The sequence below is a fragment of the Microcebus murinus genome, chromosome 9 (assembly GCF_040939455.1).
Source record: "Microcebus murinus isolate Inina chromosome 9, M.murinus_Inina_mat1.0, whole genome shotgun sequence".
Taxonomy (NCBI): Eukaryota; Metazoa; Chordata; class Mammalia; order Primates; family Cheirogaleidae; genus Microcebus; species Microcebus murinus.
This window is the reverse complement of record NC_134112.1, coordinates 75951489-75964793: the sequence shown is the minus strand read 5'-3', so window position 1 is coordinate 75964793 and position 13305 is coordinate 75951489. Positions and strand designations below refer to the sequence as shown.

General features: G+C 35.1%; 1 protein-coding gene across 9 annotated transcripts in view; it reads left to right on the top strand.

Moving 5' to 3' along the window:
• The window catches only part of CADPS2 (calcium dependent secretion activator 2), a 454741-nt gene that overhangs the window by 176693 nt on the left and 264743 nt on the right, over nucleotides 1-13305 (top strand). For all 9 annotated transcript variants that reach the window (XM_076006584.1, XM_076006583.1, XM_076006580.1 and 6 more), the window contains exons 4-5: nucleotides 3195-3275; nucleotides 9021-9257. In XM_076006584.1, coding sequence (XP_075862699.1) covers nucleotides 3195-3275; nucleotides 9021-9257 — 318 coding nt within the window. The remainder of the gene's footprint in view (nucleotides 1-3194; nucleotides 3276-9020; nucleotides 9258-13305) is intronic.

The window sequence follows — 13305 nt, the reverse complement described above, 5'->3', positions numbered from 1 at the left end:
AATGATTGGGAAAAGGGGACTTTTGTTTTTGTTTTTGAGGGGGGTCATTGACGATGGGTCAACATACAGGGGATGTTAGGGTCCAAGAACCTTTCAAATACAAGTGGAATTATTCTTTCTGTTTGCATTGAAAATGAGACTGGTTGTTTGAATTCAACCAGTGGAGATGCGTTTGTTTTATTCTTATCATTAGGGTAAGGTGAAATAAAAAAAAAAAAAAAAAAAGAACATACATTACAGTTTAAGGTACCTGAGAAGTTCAACAATGAGACAGCTATGAAGGATAAGCCATCAAACGGTACCTGTTTTGTTGCTGAGTAATTGACCTAGACAGTCTTCCGAGAAGATTTGGAGCTTGATCTGGACAACAAAAGTAGGAAAGAGAATCCCAGGCTGGAGAAATACATGATTCGGAAAATGTAACCTGTTTATGAATAATGAATAAATCAGTTTGTGTAGATAATGCAATTGCCAAAGAGAGTAGAAAAGTAGATGAATGCAAACTATGGGAGAGCCTGAATGTTAAGCTGAGGTATTTAGGCATCATTCTCTTTTATTCATAGTCATTCAGTCTTATTCATTTGCTCCCTCCCTTCTTCATGTCTTTCTTCATCCTCCCTTCCTCATTGTTCCCTCCTTCCCTTTCCTCCTCTCCCCATCTCTTCTTATCTTTCTTCTCTCCCTCTCCCTCCCCATCTGAGATTTTAGCCTGATCAAGGGTAATGGGAGTTGTGTGTAGAAACAGGGGAACCATGTTGAGCAATGGATGGTAAGGAAGATCAGTTCAGTTTTAGATTGGGGTGATTTTGAGATGCCTAAAAGGAAAGGCCTTGCCTTCAACTGGAAGTGCAGTGCTGGAACTTGGGAGAGAAGCAAGAACTGTGTGCTGACTTATAACACTGCATTGAGAAATGACTGTAGACACTCTGAAGCCAAGAACAGCCAAGGACCAAGCACGGTGTGTTTGGGGGCTGAGAGTGGGGAGCCAATAGCAGAAGCAATCAGAATCAGTTGGGTGGAGTTATGCTCTGTTTTTATGATAAACAATTTATGATTCAAGTGATCGTGAAGAATTAACTCTTATTGATGAGGTAAATTAATTTTCTAGTACTTAATAGTTATTGACCAGTGTTTTGAAGTCATGTTGCAAAATCCATGCATATTTGTCACTGTCAAATCAAACAGTAGGCTGCTAGAAAACTCTATGATAAACAGTAAAGTGTTAGGAAGAGTGTTTTTTCAGAATCAGCATTAGGTTTGTACCAGTTATTTATCATGATTTCTAGTGATTCACAGACAATACAAATACAGTGGACCAACTATGAATTAATCCCAAGGGAAACACTAAATTTGTATAACAGTGTAAACCCTAGTCTACTTATATTTTTATACTAAAGGATAACGATAAATATTACAAGAAAGTAACAATGCAGTTCATCCAAGAAAACCTCAACCTGATTTTTCTCATCACTGAAGTAGGGTCTCAGAGAAAAAACTAATTGATTTTTTTCAGTGGGAGAAAGAAGACTAACTAGAGTTACCATATACAAAGCCATTATTATGGAAAAACACAGCTATTAGTCTTCCTTTTTAGGGATCAACAATATTAATATAAGGACATTTATTCTGGTTCCAGAAAATAGATTAAACAGAGAAGGAAATGGTGCTAAACAGTGCTGTGTAAAGCATTTTTTAAAATATATTTTTCTTTTCTTTAAGATGTGAGCAAATGTAATGAATTCAAGTGTTTGATGTTTGTAGTTATTAGAAGAATGATATCACAAGTCATAAAAAGGACCTGTTGGGTGAAACTTGGTGATGTTATTTTTATTCTGTATTTAACATTTTCTTAACTGTAAAATAGTTGGTCACCAGCACAGGCTTCCAGTGTCTCTGGGATTTCTGCAAAGGGAGATTTGCTGACCTCCAAGATCTTTTCCTTTTTCCCAGAGCAGCAGCTCCCATGGAACAGGAAAGAAACTAGACAAGGAGAGCCTAGGGTTTGAGGTTTGTAAGTCAAGACTAATAGACTTCTGTGTTAGGTCAGCATTTTCCCTACTGCATTTTTAATATTCCCATCTTTGCACATACATCCTGATATTACCAACCAAGAAAAAATTTTTCTCATCACTTAAGATCCACAGTATTTGGATCAGTAGCATACTTGTGACAACTGTATTATGTTTTATTGATTATTTTTTACCATTTTTGTATATAAAGTATGAACTCCTAGAAGGCCACAACTTTTATAGCTATTGAAGAGCCTGCAACAGAGTTTACAATATAGTAGATGTAGACAAAAATGTAAACAGAGTTATTAATAAAGTGATTATGGACAATTCAGGTCAGCATTGTTAAGAGCTTATGTCTTAATGTTCCTTTATGAAGAATTTATTAATAGGAAAATATCTATAAACATAGGATTTATGATGTATAGGACTGAGGTGGCCATTTTCCATGGTTTATGTTTCAAAAGTCTTACAAGCCTCTCCTAGAATAAAGGAATAGAGGCTTCCAAGAGAAGCCTTTACCTTTACCTCTTTTGAGTTAACCACTCTTTTGAGAATCTTGGGTCAGCTATGAAAGTCAGGCAAGTCCCCAAAGGGGAAAAAAAATGCAAATCCATACAAAATTTTACTCACAACTTAAAAATATTCACAGGCTCCTAAAGTTCCAAGTTAACAATTTTCTAGCCTAGAGAATTCTGAATGTGGAAGTACCGGTTAATCCCTGCATAATGGACAGGGGCCGTGTGGTTTTAGGTTTCCCTCTACATGGCTCTAGGTGGACTGGATGTGTAAGGGAAAGAGAGAGGTCGAAGATGACACCTAGATTTTGGGCTTGAACAACTGGGTAGAGAGTGGTGCTATGTATGACGTGGCATTACTCATGAGTGATTGGGGGAGGGAGCTGAAAATCAAGATTCCATTCTGAGCTTACGGTAAGTAGGCAGCGGGAAACATAAGTCAGAAACTCCTGTAAGAGGTTAGAGCTATAGATAATAAATACTAAACCACAATGAAAAAGTACCCAAGAAATGTAACTGGACTGCCAATCTAATTAAACAACTTCTGTATTCTCAGTAGGTAGCTGAGAGACTTATAAAACATTTTGAGTCACTTAATCTTTGCGTTAATCTGTAGGTCACTGTCATTAAGTGATCACGTATGTGTAATTTCTGTTTTATTTTTAAGCTGGATAATGCAGATGAACAAGCTGCCCAGATCAGAAGGGAACTCGACGGTCGCCTGCAGTTGGCAGAGAAAATGGCAAAGGTAAATTATTAATTTAGACATATTGTACCGCATTTCTTTCTTTACTTAGATATCTATGGGCTGGAAGAGTGTTTTGCGTAGGTAAAGCCAGCAGAGGAGCCAGGCATGATGGTGCGTGCCTGTAGCCCCTGCTATTTGGAAGGCTGAGGCAGGAGGATCCCTTGAGCCCAGGAATTAGAGGCTGTGGTGTGCCATGCTTGCACCTCTGCACCCTAGCCTGGGTGACAGAGCAAAATTCTGTCTGTCTGTCTGACTGTCTGACTGACTGTCTGTCTGTCTGTCTGTCTGTCTCTCTCTGTCACACACACACACACACATCCAGCATAATATCCTCTTCTGCATGTATACCTCTTAATCCCAAATATCTGAATGCATGTTATCTAAATGGAACATAGTATCCACATTACATATCCATCCTCAATATGTCAACTGTTTAAATTCAATGATAACTTTTGTAGGTTTTCCTGAAAGCAATGCCTGAATTTCTCAAACTGCTAGATCTAGAAGAGTTTTAGTGTTGCACTAAGTAAAATATAAGCAGGGAGAAAAATCTCCTCCCTGCAACATCATACAATACATTCCAAAGTATCTAGCATGGCTTTTGGCACATATTGATAACAACTAATATTTGATTGAATGAGTAAATGCATGAAAAATGTAATTTGAAGTATCTAGTACAGAGTCTGGTAGATAAAGTATGTTCAATACAATATTGCAGATTTTAACTTTTGCAACCACTGTGTTTTTGTGAGCAGGAATAGATTTCAAACAAAAGCCACAAATTTCATTTTAATACTTTAGGTTTTTAGAGAGAACCTAATGGTCTAAATCATTCTTTAGTGGATTGATGGGTTAATTTACTTCAGTGGCATAAAAATTTTAGTCCTTTCCCATAGAATTGCAGTTATAGTGCTATTGATTGCTCTGAGTGTTAAGATTTTCTCCCTTTTTTTTTCTGCTAAGCAAAAGCTTTGAATATTTGATTGATAGTCTATCCCTCTCCCTCTCCCACTTCATAAAACATGTATACAGTAACATACACACATCTTTAGTTTACAGTTTGATGAGTGTATGTAAGTACACCCTGTGTAACCACTTCCCAAATCAAGATAGGGAGCTCTTCCAGCATGCAAGATGATACATCTCATAACTTAACAATTAAATTACTTTTGTGCTTCTGCAAAGAAAATATGTATTTTTAACTATATGTAAGTTTTTTTAAAATACAAAAACTATGTTAGAAAAAACTGAGGAATTAGAGATAAATAATGAAATAGAAAAAAAAATTGAGAGAAATTAGGGAAAAAGAATGACAGTAAATCGTGAAAACCAAGGCAGGGATATATGAGGAGGAATCTCTAGATGAATCACGCAGTAGCCTGCTATGAATACGAGACAGAAGTCGAAAGGACAGCATGCCTATTGTTGTCCTGTGGATATCCAGATAGATGCTGGATCATTCTAGAGTTTGAATGTGGACTTCATAGAATAGAAATCAAACAGTTTGATGCTATTATAAGCTTTAGAGGGGAAAATGTTTTCCTCAAAATCCTAGCCTGGTATTTTACCTGGCTGGAAGGGCATTTGCTTTTCTTACACCTGAGGCTAAGAGAGAATCCAGGGAGATGTGCGTGACAGCATGTGGCAGGACACTGGACCTGTGCTCAGCATTTGTAAGTTGCATGCTTATATATAGATTGTTGTGAGATGGAGCACCTTGTCATGCATTGGACTTGCTCCTCCAAAGGCCTGGCTGAATATGTAATGCCTTAGAATAAAGTTTAATTGGTTTTCTGAAGAGTTACGAGACAAGAAGGAAAGCCTCAGATGTGTTCCTAAGTTCATGTTTAAGAAGGAGAATGCATGTTGTTAACCCCTGGGCTGGATCAGAAGAAGGGGTCAAGGCTTCTCCTCGAGGGGACCCCAGTGCTTTCTTCAGAGATGTTTATAAAGTGTAAAAACTATGGAGAAAGAAATGAATCTGATGGGGTTGGAAGGAAAAATATACCTCCCAAAATAGGATACCTTTTGGTGAAAATATTTACATAGCAAATTGAGCAGGTTTCATTGCTTTCCACTTCATTGTCACCCAGTGGAAGCCATCTTAATGAAATATTTAAAAGGCTAATGACAATTTGTTGACCTTATTGCCTTATATCCCTACAATAATCCTGTGAACCTACAAGGACAGATGATATCATGAATTCAATTTTATAGAAGAGGAGATTGAGGCTTAGGGAAGATTACTTACTTAACCAAGATTACGTAACAAATGAGTAGCTGAGGCAGCCTCAAATCCCAGCCTTGCCTCCAGAGCCTGGGCTGCCTCTTTTACTCCTGCTGCCTCTGCAGTCTAAATCTGAGAGTGTGGTTTATTAATAGGTATTAATTGTCAGCCAGTACAACCCTCTTCTACACTTCACAAAATAACACAATACAAATAACAGTAAAACCATAGGGCAGAAATGTCTGTTTTAAGAGATAGAAATTTTTGCCTAAATACTAAATTTTATCCAAAGGATAATTATGCAATAGAGGGAAAAATGTGAGTGGGGCCAGAAAGACCTGTGATCAAAGCCATGATTTCTGTTTCCTAGAATTATAATAGTAGTCATGTTATTTAACATTGTTTGAACCTCATTTTTTTCCTATCCATAAATTCATTGAACAAATATTTATTGAACACCTACTAATAGCAGTATTTATATTGTTATTTGACTCAACAACTAAGTACCATAGTCTAGCCAAATTGATAAACACAGTCAATCATCATACTCTCTCACCTGCTTTTATGCTGGTCTATGGCCTGTTGGGAACTGGATTGTGCCTCACTGCCACCCTACAACCCCTGGTGAAAAAATTGTCTTCCATGAAACTGGTCCCTGGTGCCAAAAGGGTTGGGGACTGCTGATTTAATCCATGGTAAATCATGGTTTATAGGAATGACTCACAGTTAACTACAAAATAACCCTATGTCTGATTCAATTCTAATTTAAAAGAACACATTTAACATGTTTACTTGTCTGATGTACAGTTCATTTTGTTTCCAAGTGAGAGACAAAACAAGCAGGCTAAATAAAGTTGATGAAATACTATCAATGAACCTCAAAGCTTTAAAATAGAATTATGAGTTTTTTTCAGAGAAAAAAATTCTAGTATATTCTATTTTCTAAAAAATTTGAAAATACTGATAAAATAATCAGTTTTGGTGATGTCTGCCTATCTCCTCTTTGATAGATAAGAGAGAATGACATGTTTTTAGTGAGAGTTAAATATAAATAGTTTTTTTTAGATATGCTAATGCTAGATTTTCCATTCAATAACATGTTGAAAATTTAATGACAAAAATTGGCGCATCTGAACTTTCAAATATTTTCCTTTTGCTTTGTTAAAATTTAGTTTTAAAAAGGCAAAATTATTACTTTCATACAAATATGAAATGAACACAAATATTTTATTCAATGACTAATTAGTAAGCAAACCAGTTGATGTTAAAACCAGTCCAAAGAGCATTTGAGAAACTAGGTATTTTGAGGCATTGCTAAGATTCCATGGATGCCATATAAAAGTAGTTAGTTTCTCAAAACAAATTTAAACAGTAACCAGTGGGTCTTCAGATGAACATTTGCATCTTTTTCAGACAAAATTCCGCAAGGTAACGTGCAACTTCATTGTCTAGAACTTTTAAACAGTAGTGAAAAGAAAGTTGATCTAGGTACATTTCCCCAGCTGTCCATTGGGTGGCCTTTGCCTCCATATGACATTGAAAGGACCTGCCCCCTCATCTTTTTGTCTTCTTTCTGAGTTGTGAATGCTTTTTCTGACAGCTTTTAAAAGTTAGTCCAAAAATATAAAACTATGTTTTGTATGGTTCATTTTGCTTCCCCTGCTTGTATTGAAAAATCATTCTAAAATAATTTTTCCCCAAAGGAAACCAAGGTAATCTATACCTGAGTAGTTATATGTTTTTCCTGAGAATGCAAACTTATTATTTTAGAATGTGGCTTCAAACTGCAGAGAAGTGCTAAAAGGATACTTAAGAATCTTCTTGTGAAAATTAATTTTTAATGCAGATATTTAATCTTTCTGTGATAATATGCAATTTTAATGTTGATTGTATGCAAATTACTTTTAAAAGAAATATGTGAAGGTTATCTCAGGGAAAAAGAAAGACAGGTGGCCTGAGACATGGGGACTGATTTGTGAAGTGGTACCAGATGTTCCTTCCCATCCCATGAAGGAACTGCTGCTGCAAGTGGGTCAGAGACTAGGTGCAGGTTGACAAGAGCACTCTGGACACATTCCAGTTGTACTAGAGATTCATATTCTTAGGTTAGGTTTTGAAGGATGCCAAGAAAAACAAAAGTATATTCAGTGATTTTTGAAGCCTCTGTCAATCATTTGAAAGATGGCTGCTTTAGCCTTTCACCCTCCAGCCGATTTTGTGTGGTGGTCATGTTACACTGGGCTTGATGTTGTAAAGCCAATCTACCGTCTACTTCAAAGAAAGAAGATCTTTATGCCAGGTTGGCAAAGATTAAAGAAAGAGCCAAAAGTCTGAGATACCAGAGTGCTTTCATTTGCTGTTTTTAGGAATATAAATTGATATAATCTTCTCTAAAAAGAATTTAGCACTTTCTAAATATCAATATTTGGAATGTCCTTTTAATTGAATGAAAGAAACAGAAATCTGATTGCAGAGATAAAAGAATTGGATGGCAATGCTCATGTAATTCAACAAGAAAGTAGAATCTTCCAAATTGATATTGTTACTTTTTCACTTATCAGCTTTTATCATAAATTTACCTTTTGCTTTAAACTTAATTCTTTTCTAAACCCTTAATAAAAAAACTGAATTTATGGTCATAAGAGATCTTGGCATATTTGTGTGATGTGGAAAATCACTAATTTTAGAAATATGACCATATTACTTTTCAATAATATGGGTTTTTAAATTTGAATGTTTATTTATAAAAAGCATACAGTACACATCTGTGGTAAGAAAGAGAGATAATTATTAAAATATTTGTTCCTAACTGGCAAAGAAGTGTATCTTGAACTTTTCTTTTTCTTTTTGAGACAGTCTTGCTCTGTCACCCTGGCTAGAGGACAGTGGCATCATCATAGTTTATTGCAACCTCTAACTCCTGGGCTCAAATGATCCCTCCTGCCGCAGCCTCCCAAGTAGAGCAGCTGGGACTACAGGCACTCACCACCATGCCCTGATAATTTTTTCTATTAATATTTTTAGTAGAGATGGGGGTCTCCCTCTTGCTTAGGTCATCTCAAGCTCCTGACCTGAAGTGATCTTCCCATCTTGACCTCCCTGAGTACTAGGATTATAGGCATGAGCCAGCCACCATGCTGTCCTAACATTTTATTTTAGACCAGTTACCCCAAGCATTTCAAAGCTAACAGCACCTAATTAAGATTCATCTATACACTAAAACATCTCATCTGCATGTTTTCAAAGTTTGTTTTCTCTTAAGCAAATCTTATAAAAAATAAAGTTAATGTGAAAATATAATATTTTTCATTTTGTACACAATGATCCTTGATAAGATTTATGAGGTAACTAGATATAATAGAAATTGCCAAAGCTTGAGGATTTTAAAGCCTAGAAACTTAAGTAGGCTAGATATATTATATTGGAAGTGCCAGTTTCTAAGACAGTGAAATGTATCTTTTATGATAAAATTGTAATATGACTTATGTAACATTGTTATTTTAAAAATTATTTTCAAGGAAAGAAAATTCCCACAATTTATAGCAAAAGAAATGGAGAATATGTATATAGAAGAGTTGCGGTCTTCAGTGAATTTGCTAATGGCCAATTTGGAAAGTCTTCCAGTTTCAAAGGGTGGTCCGGAATTTAAATTACAAAAATTAAAACGTTCACAGAATTCTGCATTTTTGGACATAGGAGATGAGAATGAGATTCAGCTGTCAAAGTCCGACGTGGTTCTGTCATTCACCTTAGAGGTAAGTGGCTTTATCCTGTGCTTGCCTCTGACAGCATAGATGAGGCTGCACAATAATTTCTGCTGACCTTTGTGGTAAAGTTTAGAATTTAAAATTGTAATATATTTTAGAAATGTTAAATTATTCCTCATTTGTGGGATACTCAGGTTGTATATGCAAACAAATGCAAATTTTTTTAAGATAACAGCAACATTAAGATTAAATAATAAAAGCATTAAGGCAAGTCTTCTTTATGCCAGAAGTTCATTGCTAAAATAAGCATCAAAACTCCCATAACATTCTGAAAATAAAAAAAAATAAAATAAAAAACACACTTGGGTGGCAATAGGATTTAAACATTTAATTGAATTGTCTAATTTGTGAACTCCTTTCAGGCTTTTGGTTAACCTTGTTTTTAATCTACTTCACCTATGGGATCATCTTTCTAGAATCACATCAGTTGTAATGCACATTACCAGGCACTGTAGATGATGAGAAGTTGAGAATTCCTTCTCTCCAAGACTTCATTTCATTATAGGCACAATAAATATTAGAAAGAACAAGAACATATGTCATGCTTTTATAATTGTGTTCCCCAAAACTTCAGAGTTTCATCTCTTTTATTCAAATCACTGGAAACCAAAGACTGATACTCTTAGTACAGCTACCTGTTGATGTTTTTCTTGCTATTTCTTCATGGCTAATCTATGTATATGGCCTAATCTAGGTATATATCTAGGGGTTTATGCACCACAACACATACGTACAAGCATCGTTAGTTCCTTGGAAGAAAGAGCATATGTGAAATACAAGATAAAAGATTATATTATAATAATTTGTGTCACATCATCATTTGGCTTAAACGGCAGCTCCCCCACACCAATAAATTTTGTTCTGTAAGTAAATACTAACAATGTGAAACTTTAATTTATAGGTCTCTGAAAAATTATATTAAAGCTTTTAGCTCCTTCCTTATGTGGTTATATTTTCTCTTTGGTGGTTCCCAGTGCTGCTGTTCATATTTTCTAATTGACAAAGAGAAGCATATACATTCTTACTAGGAACAGTTCTATGTTTCTGTGTTTATACGTGACTTGCTTAGTTTATGGCAGAAAAAGAAAATGTCTACTTCTGATTTTTTTCCCTCCATTTATTCAACTCTAAGATAAATTCAAGCTTGAGGATAAAACAACTGCTTCTCACTTTCTTATCTTCAGGCTAATGATTTCTTTGTAGGTTAATAGATGAAACTTAGTGTCACAGTAGAAATATGTGGCTTTCTTTTGACTCAAGCTGGGTTTATCTGATGACTTTGCCAGTTGGTTTTGCTAGTGGGTTTCTTCTCAATCTCTTCTGCCTCATAAGGATGTTTAATTTGAAAACTACATAGTGTATTACATGTGGAATGTTCTCACCATTCCTGCCTCAGATTACATTTTGATTGTAATAGAAAGTGCCAAGTCTTTTTTTAAGGCTTTGTGCAAAGGAAAATCAAACATTTAGTTACGTTTTCTAACAAGAGTTTGGCATTTAAATTCATTGATGGAAAAAATAATTTGTAGAGCAAATAATTTTTATCATGTGCAAATCTGCCATTATCTTTATACTTAAACATGCAGAAGTGAAAACAGTTCAGAACAATTTCTCTTTCTGTTGTTCAGGAATCTTGTTAATAACTTTTTATGAATTCTATTTTGTTTTTTGAGAACAAAGTTAGGCAACAAGTCAGTGTTTAAGTGAATCTATGAATTGTTATTCTGTGCTTTATTGCCAGTGAGTTAAAGAGTGCTGTTGAGTTGGCATATAATGCTAGGAGGAAACTATATGCTAAAACTTCGTTTTGCATGGTCAGAGAAGCTTGCATATTTATAAAAATTGTTTTGACATCCTCTGTTGTTATGGCCATTTAAGGCAGATATTTTCCTACCAAAGCATAATACAAATCTGTTCTCAGGTGCCTACAGTGTGCAGCAAAAAAATGAAATCATGTGAAGTGATGACTGTCCAGTGTGCGTTTATAGGACACTTGAGAAAATAGATGAGGTACTTCCTAGCCACAAGGCCTGTGACATCAGCCATGCTATGCTGAATAATTATCCCTAGCCCATTAAACAAGCCTTTCCCCTCAGACTCCAGATTTCAGCCTACGAAAACTCTGAAAAGCAAGCAGTTAATCCAATTTAAAGCTCTCATATTTCATTAGTCAGGCTTAGAATTGCTCCATTGGAGGAATCTTTTCTAGGAACTGCATACTGAGTCTAATGAATAAAGTACAGATATGAAAAACTCTGCTCAAATTTCACCTTCTCTTTAGAATTATACATACTCCTTCCTTCTCCCACCACATCCTATTACCTTACCAAGCTCAATTTTTGCCGCAGCACTTATTACCCAACATATAATCCAATTGTTTATTATGTTTATTATTAGTTACCTGGCTTTCTCTATGTGAGCTGCAGGAGGGTTACATTTTTTTCTCTTTTCTATTTTACTGAGGCGTCAAAAGTGCTTAAACAGTGCCTGGCACACAGTTAATTCAGTAAATATTTGTTGAATTAAGGGATTGTATGATATCAAAAAGCAACAGTTAGCCATATTGGATTACTTTTAGGTGTCATTATTTATGAAGGCTTCAAAAAGAATATTAAAGCAAGAGATACATTAACCCACAAAACACTAAGCCATTGAATGATGTGTTAAAATTCATTTTCAAGTAAAACTAGAAAAACAAATGTTAAGCTATGAAGTGAAAAGTCTATGTTGTATGGGATAATGGTGTCAGGGGCATGAATACAGTTGACTTTCAACACTGGGTTTTTTCACTAATATTAGGCTGGTAGACTTCATGACTTTGCCTGTATTTGTGATGTATGAGTCCTGATTTCACCGTACTGTGTAGCTTCATTTTCTTACAAGCTACACATGCTTAAGTGTCACATAACTCTATGGTCAATGTATTAGTCAAAAGCATGCTATCTAGTTCCATATTTTGTGCATGCTTCCTTTTTTTTTATGCTTCTAGGACAACTTCATCTATTTTATCCTTGTGACATCAGCCACAGAAATGCAAGGGAAAGAGAAAATGAAACATAGGTCAATTTTAGTTTCTGTAGGTCTATTATCAAGTTTTGCTGGGAATTGAAACACTTACTTAAAATTAGGTTATTTTATGGTCCATGGAATTCTTGGCTGTCTTTATTACTAATGTTTGAGACTAGCTATGTTTTATTTTCCCTTTGGAAATTAGATCTGTAGAATTGGGTTGTTGTTTTATTTTTGTGTACACATTCATCACAGAAGTTATATCTTTTCAAAGTGGCAATTCTGCAGGATAAAATATTCCTGACATGGTTGGGAATCTTGTTTTGGAAAGCAGAATGCTGTTTCACAAGTTGTAAGTTTTAGGAGGTCCTGTTTGAAGTAGCTTGTAGTAGAGGTGACAAAAATGATGTCAAGCAGATGCTTCCTTTCTTTTCTTTTGCACTCAGGATATTTAAACACACTGCAGAAAGAGATGTGATGTAAGCAATAATATTCTGGAATATGAACCAATGCTGTTAAGATTTCTAAACTTGTGGTACAAACTTCTGTTGTTTCATAACTTCTAAGTGACCATCAAAAATTTCTATTATTGAACTAAGTTATTAGAATCATGGTGGTAAGTCCAAATGTAGTTAGCTTTCAATTAATTGATATGCTTAAGACCTTATTTTTATTCATATGTTGGTATGCATTTTAGTGTAACAAAATGACAAAAGCCCTTGTTGAGGAAAGAAAGTTGCTTTGAGTTTGACCTTTTATCACTAAATAACTGATCAGTTTGCCATATTTTTTTGTGAAAATAGACAAAATAAAACAGAAACCAAACACATGGTTTTATTTACAAATATAACCATTCTCTTCTAACAGAGCTGAAAGGAATAATAGCTCTTTTAGAATGGTTTGTTTCTTTGAGACCTTTTGGATCGAGATTCATACCACAATTCTGTGAAAAATATGACTTTAATAAGGTATTAAATAATCAATAAATGATATCAATGATGTTTATGGTAGATATTTTGGTAGCTAC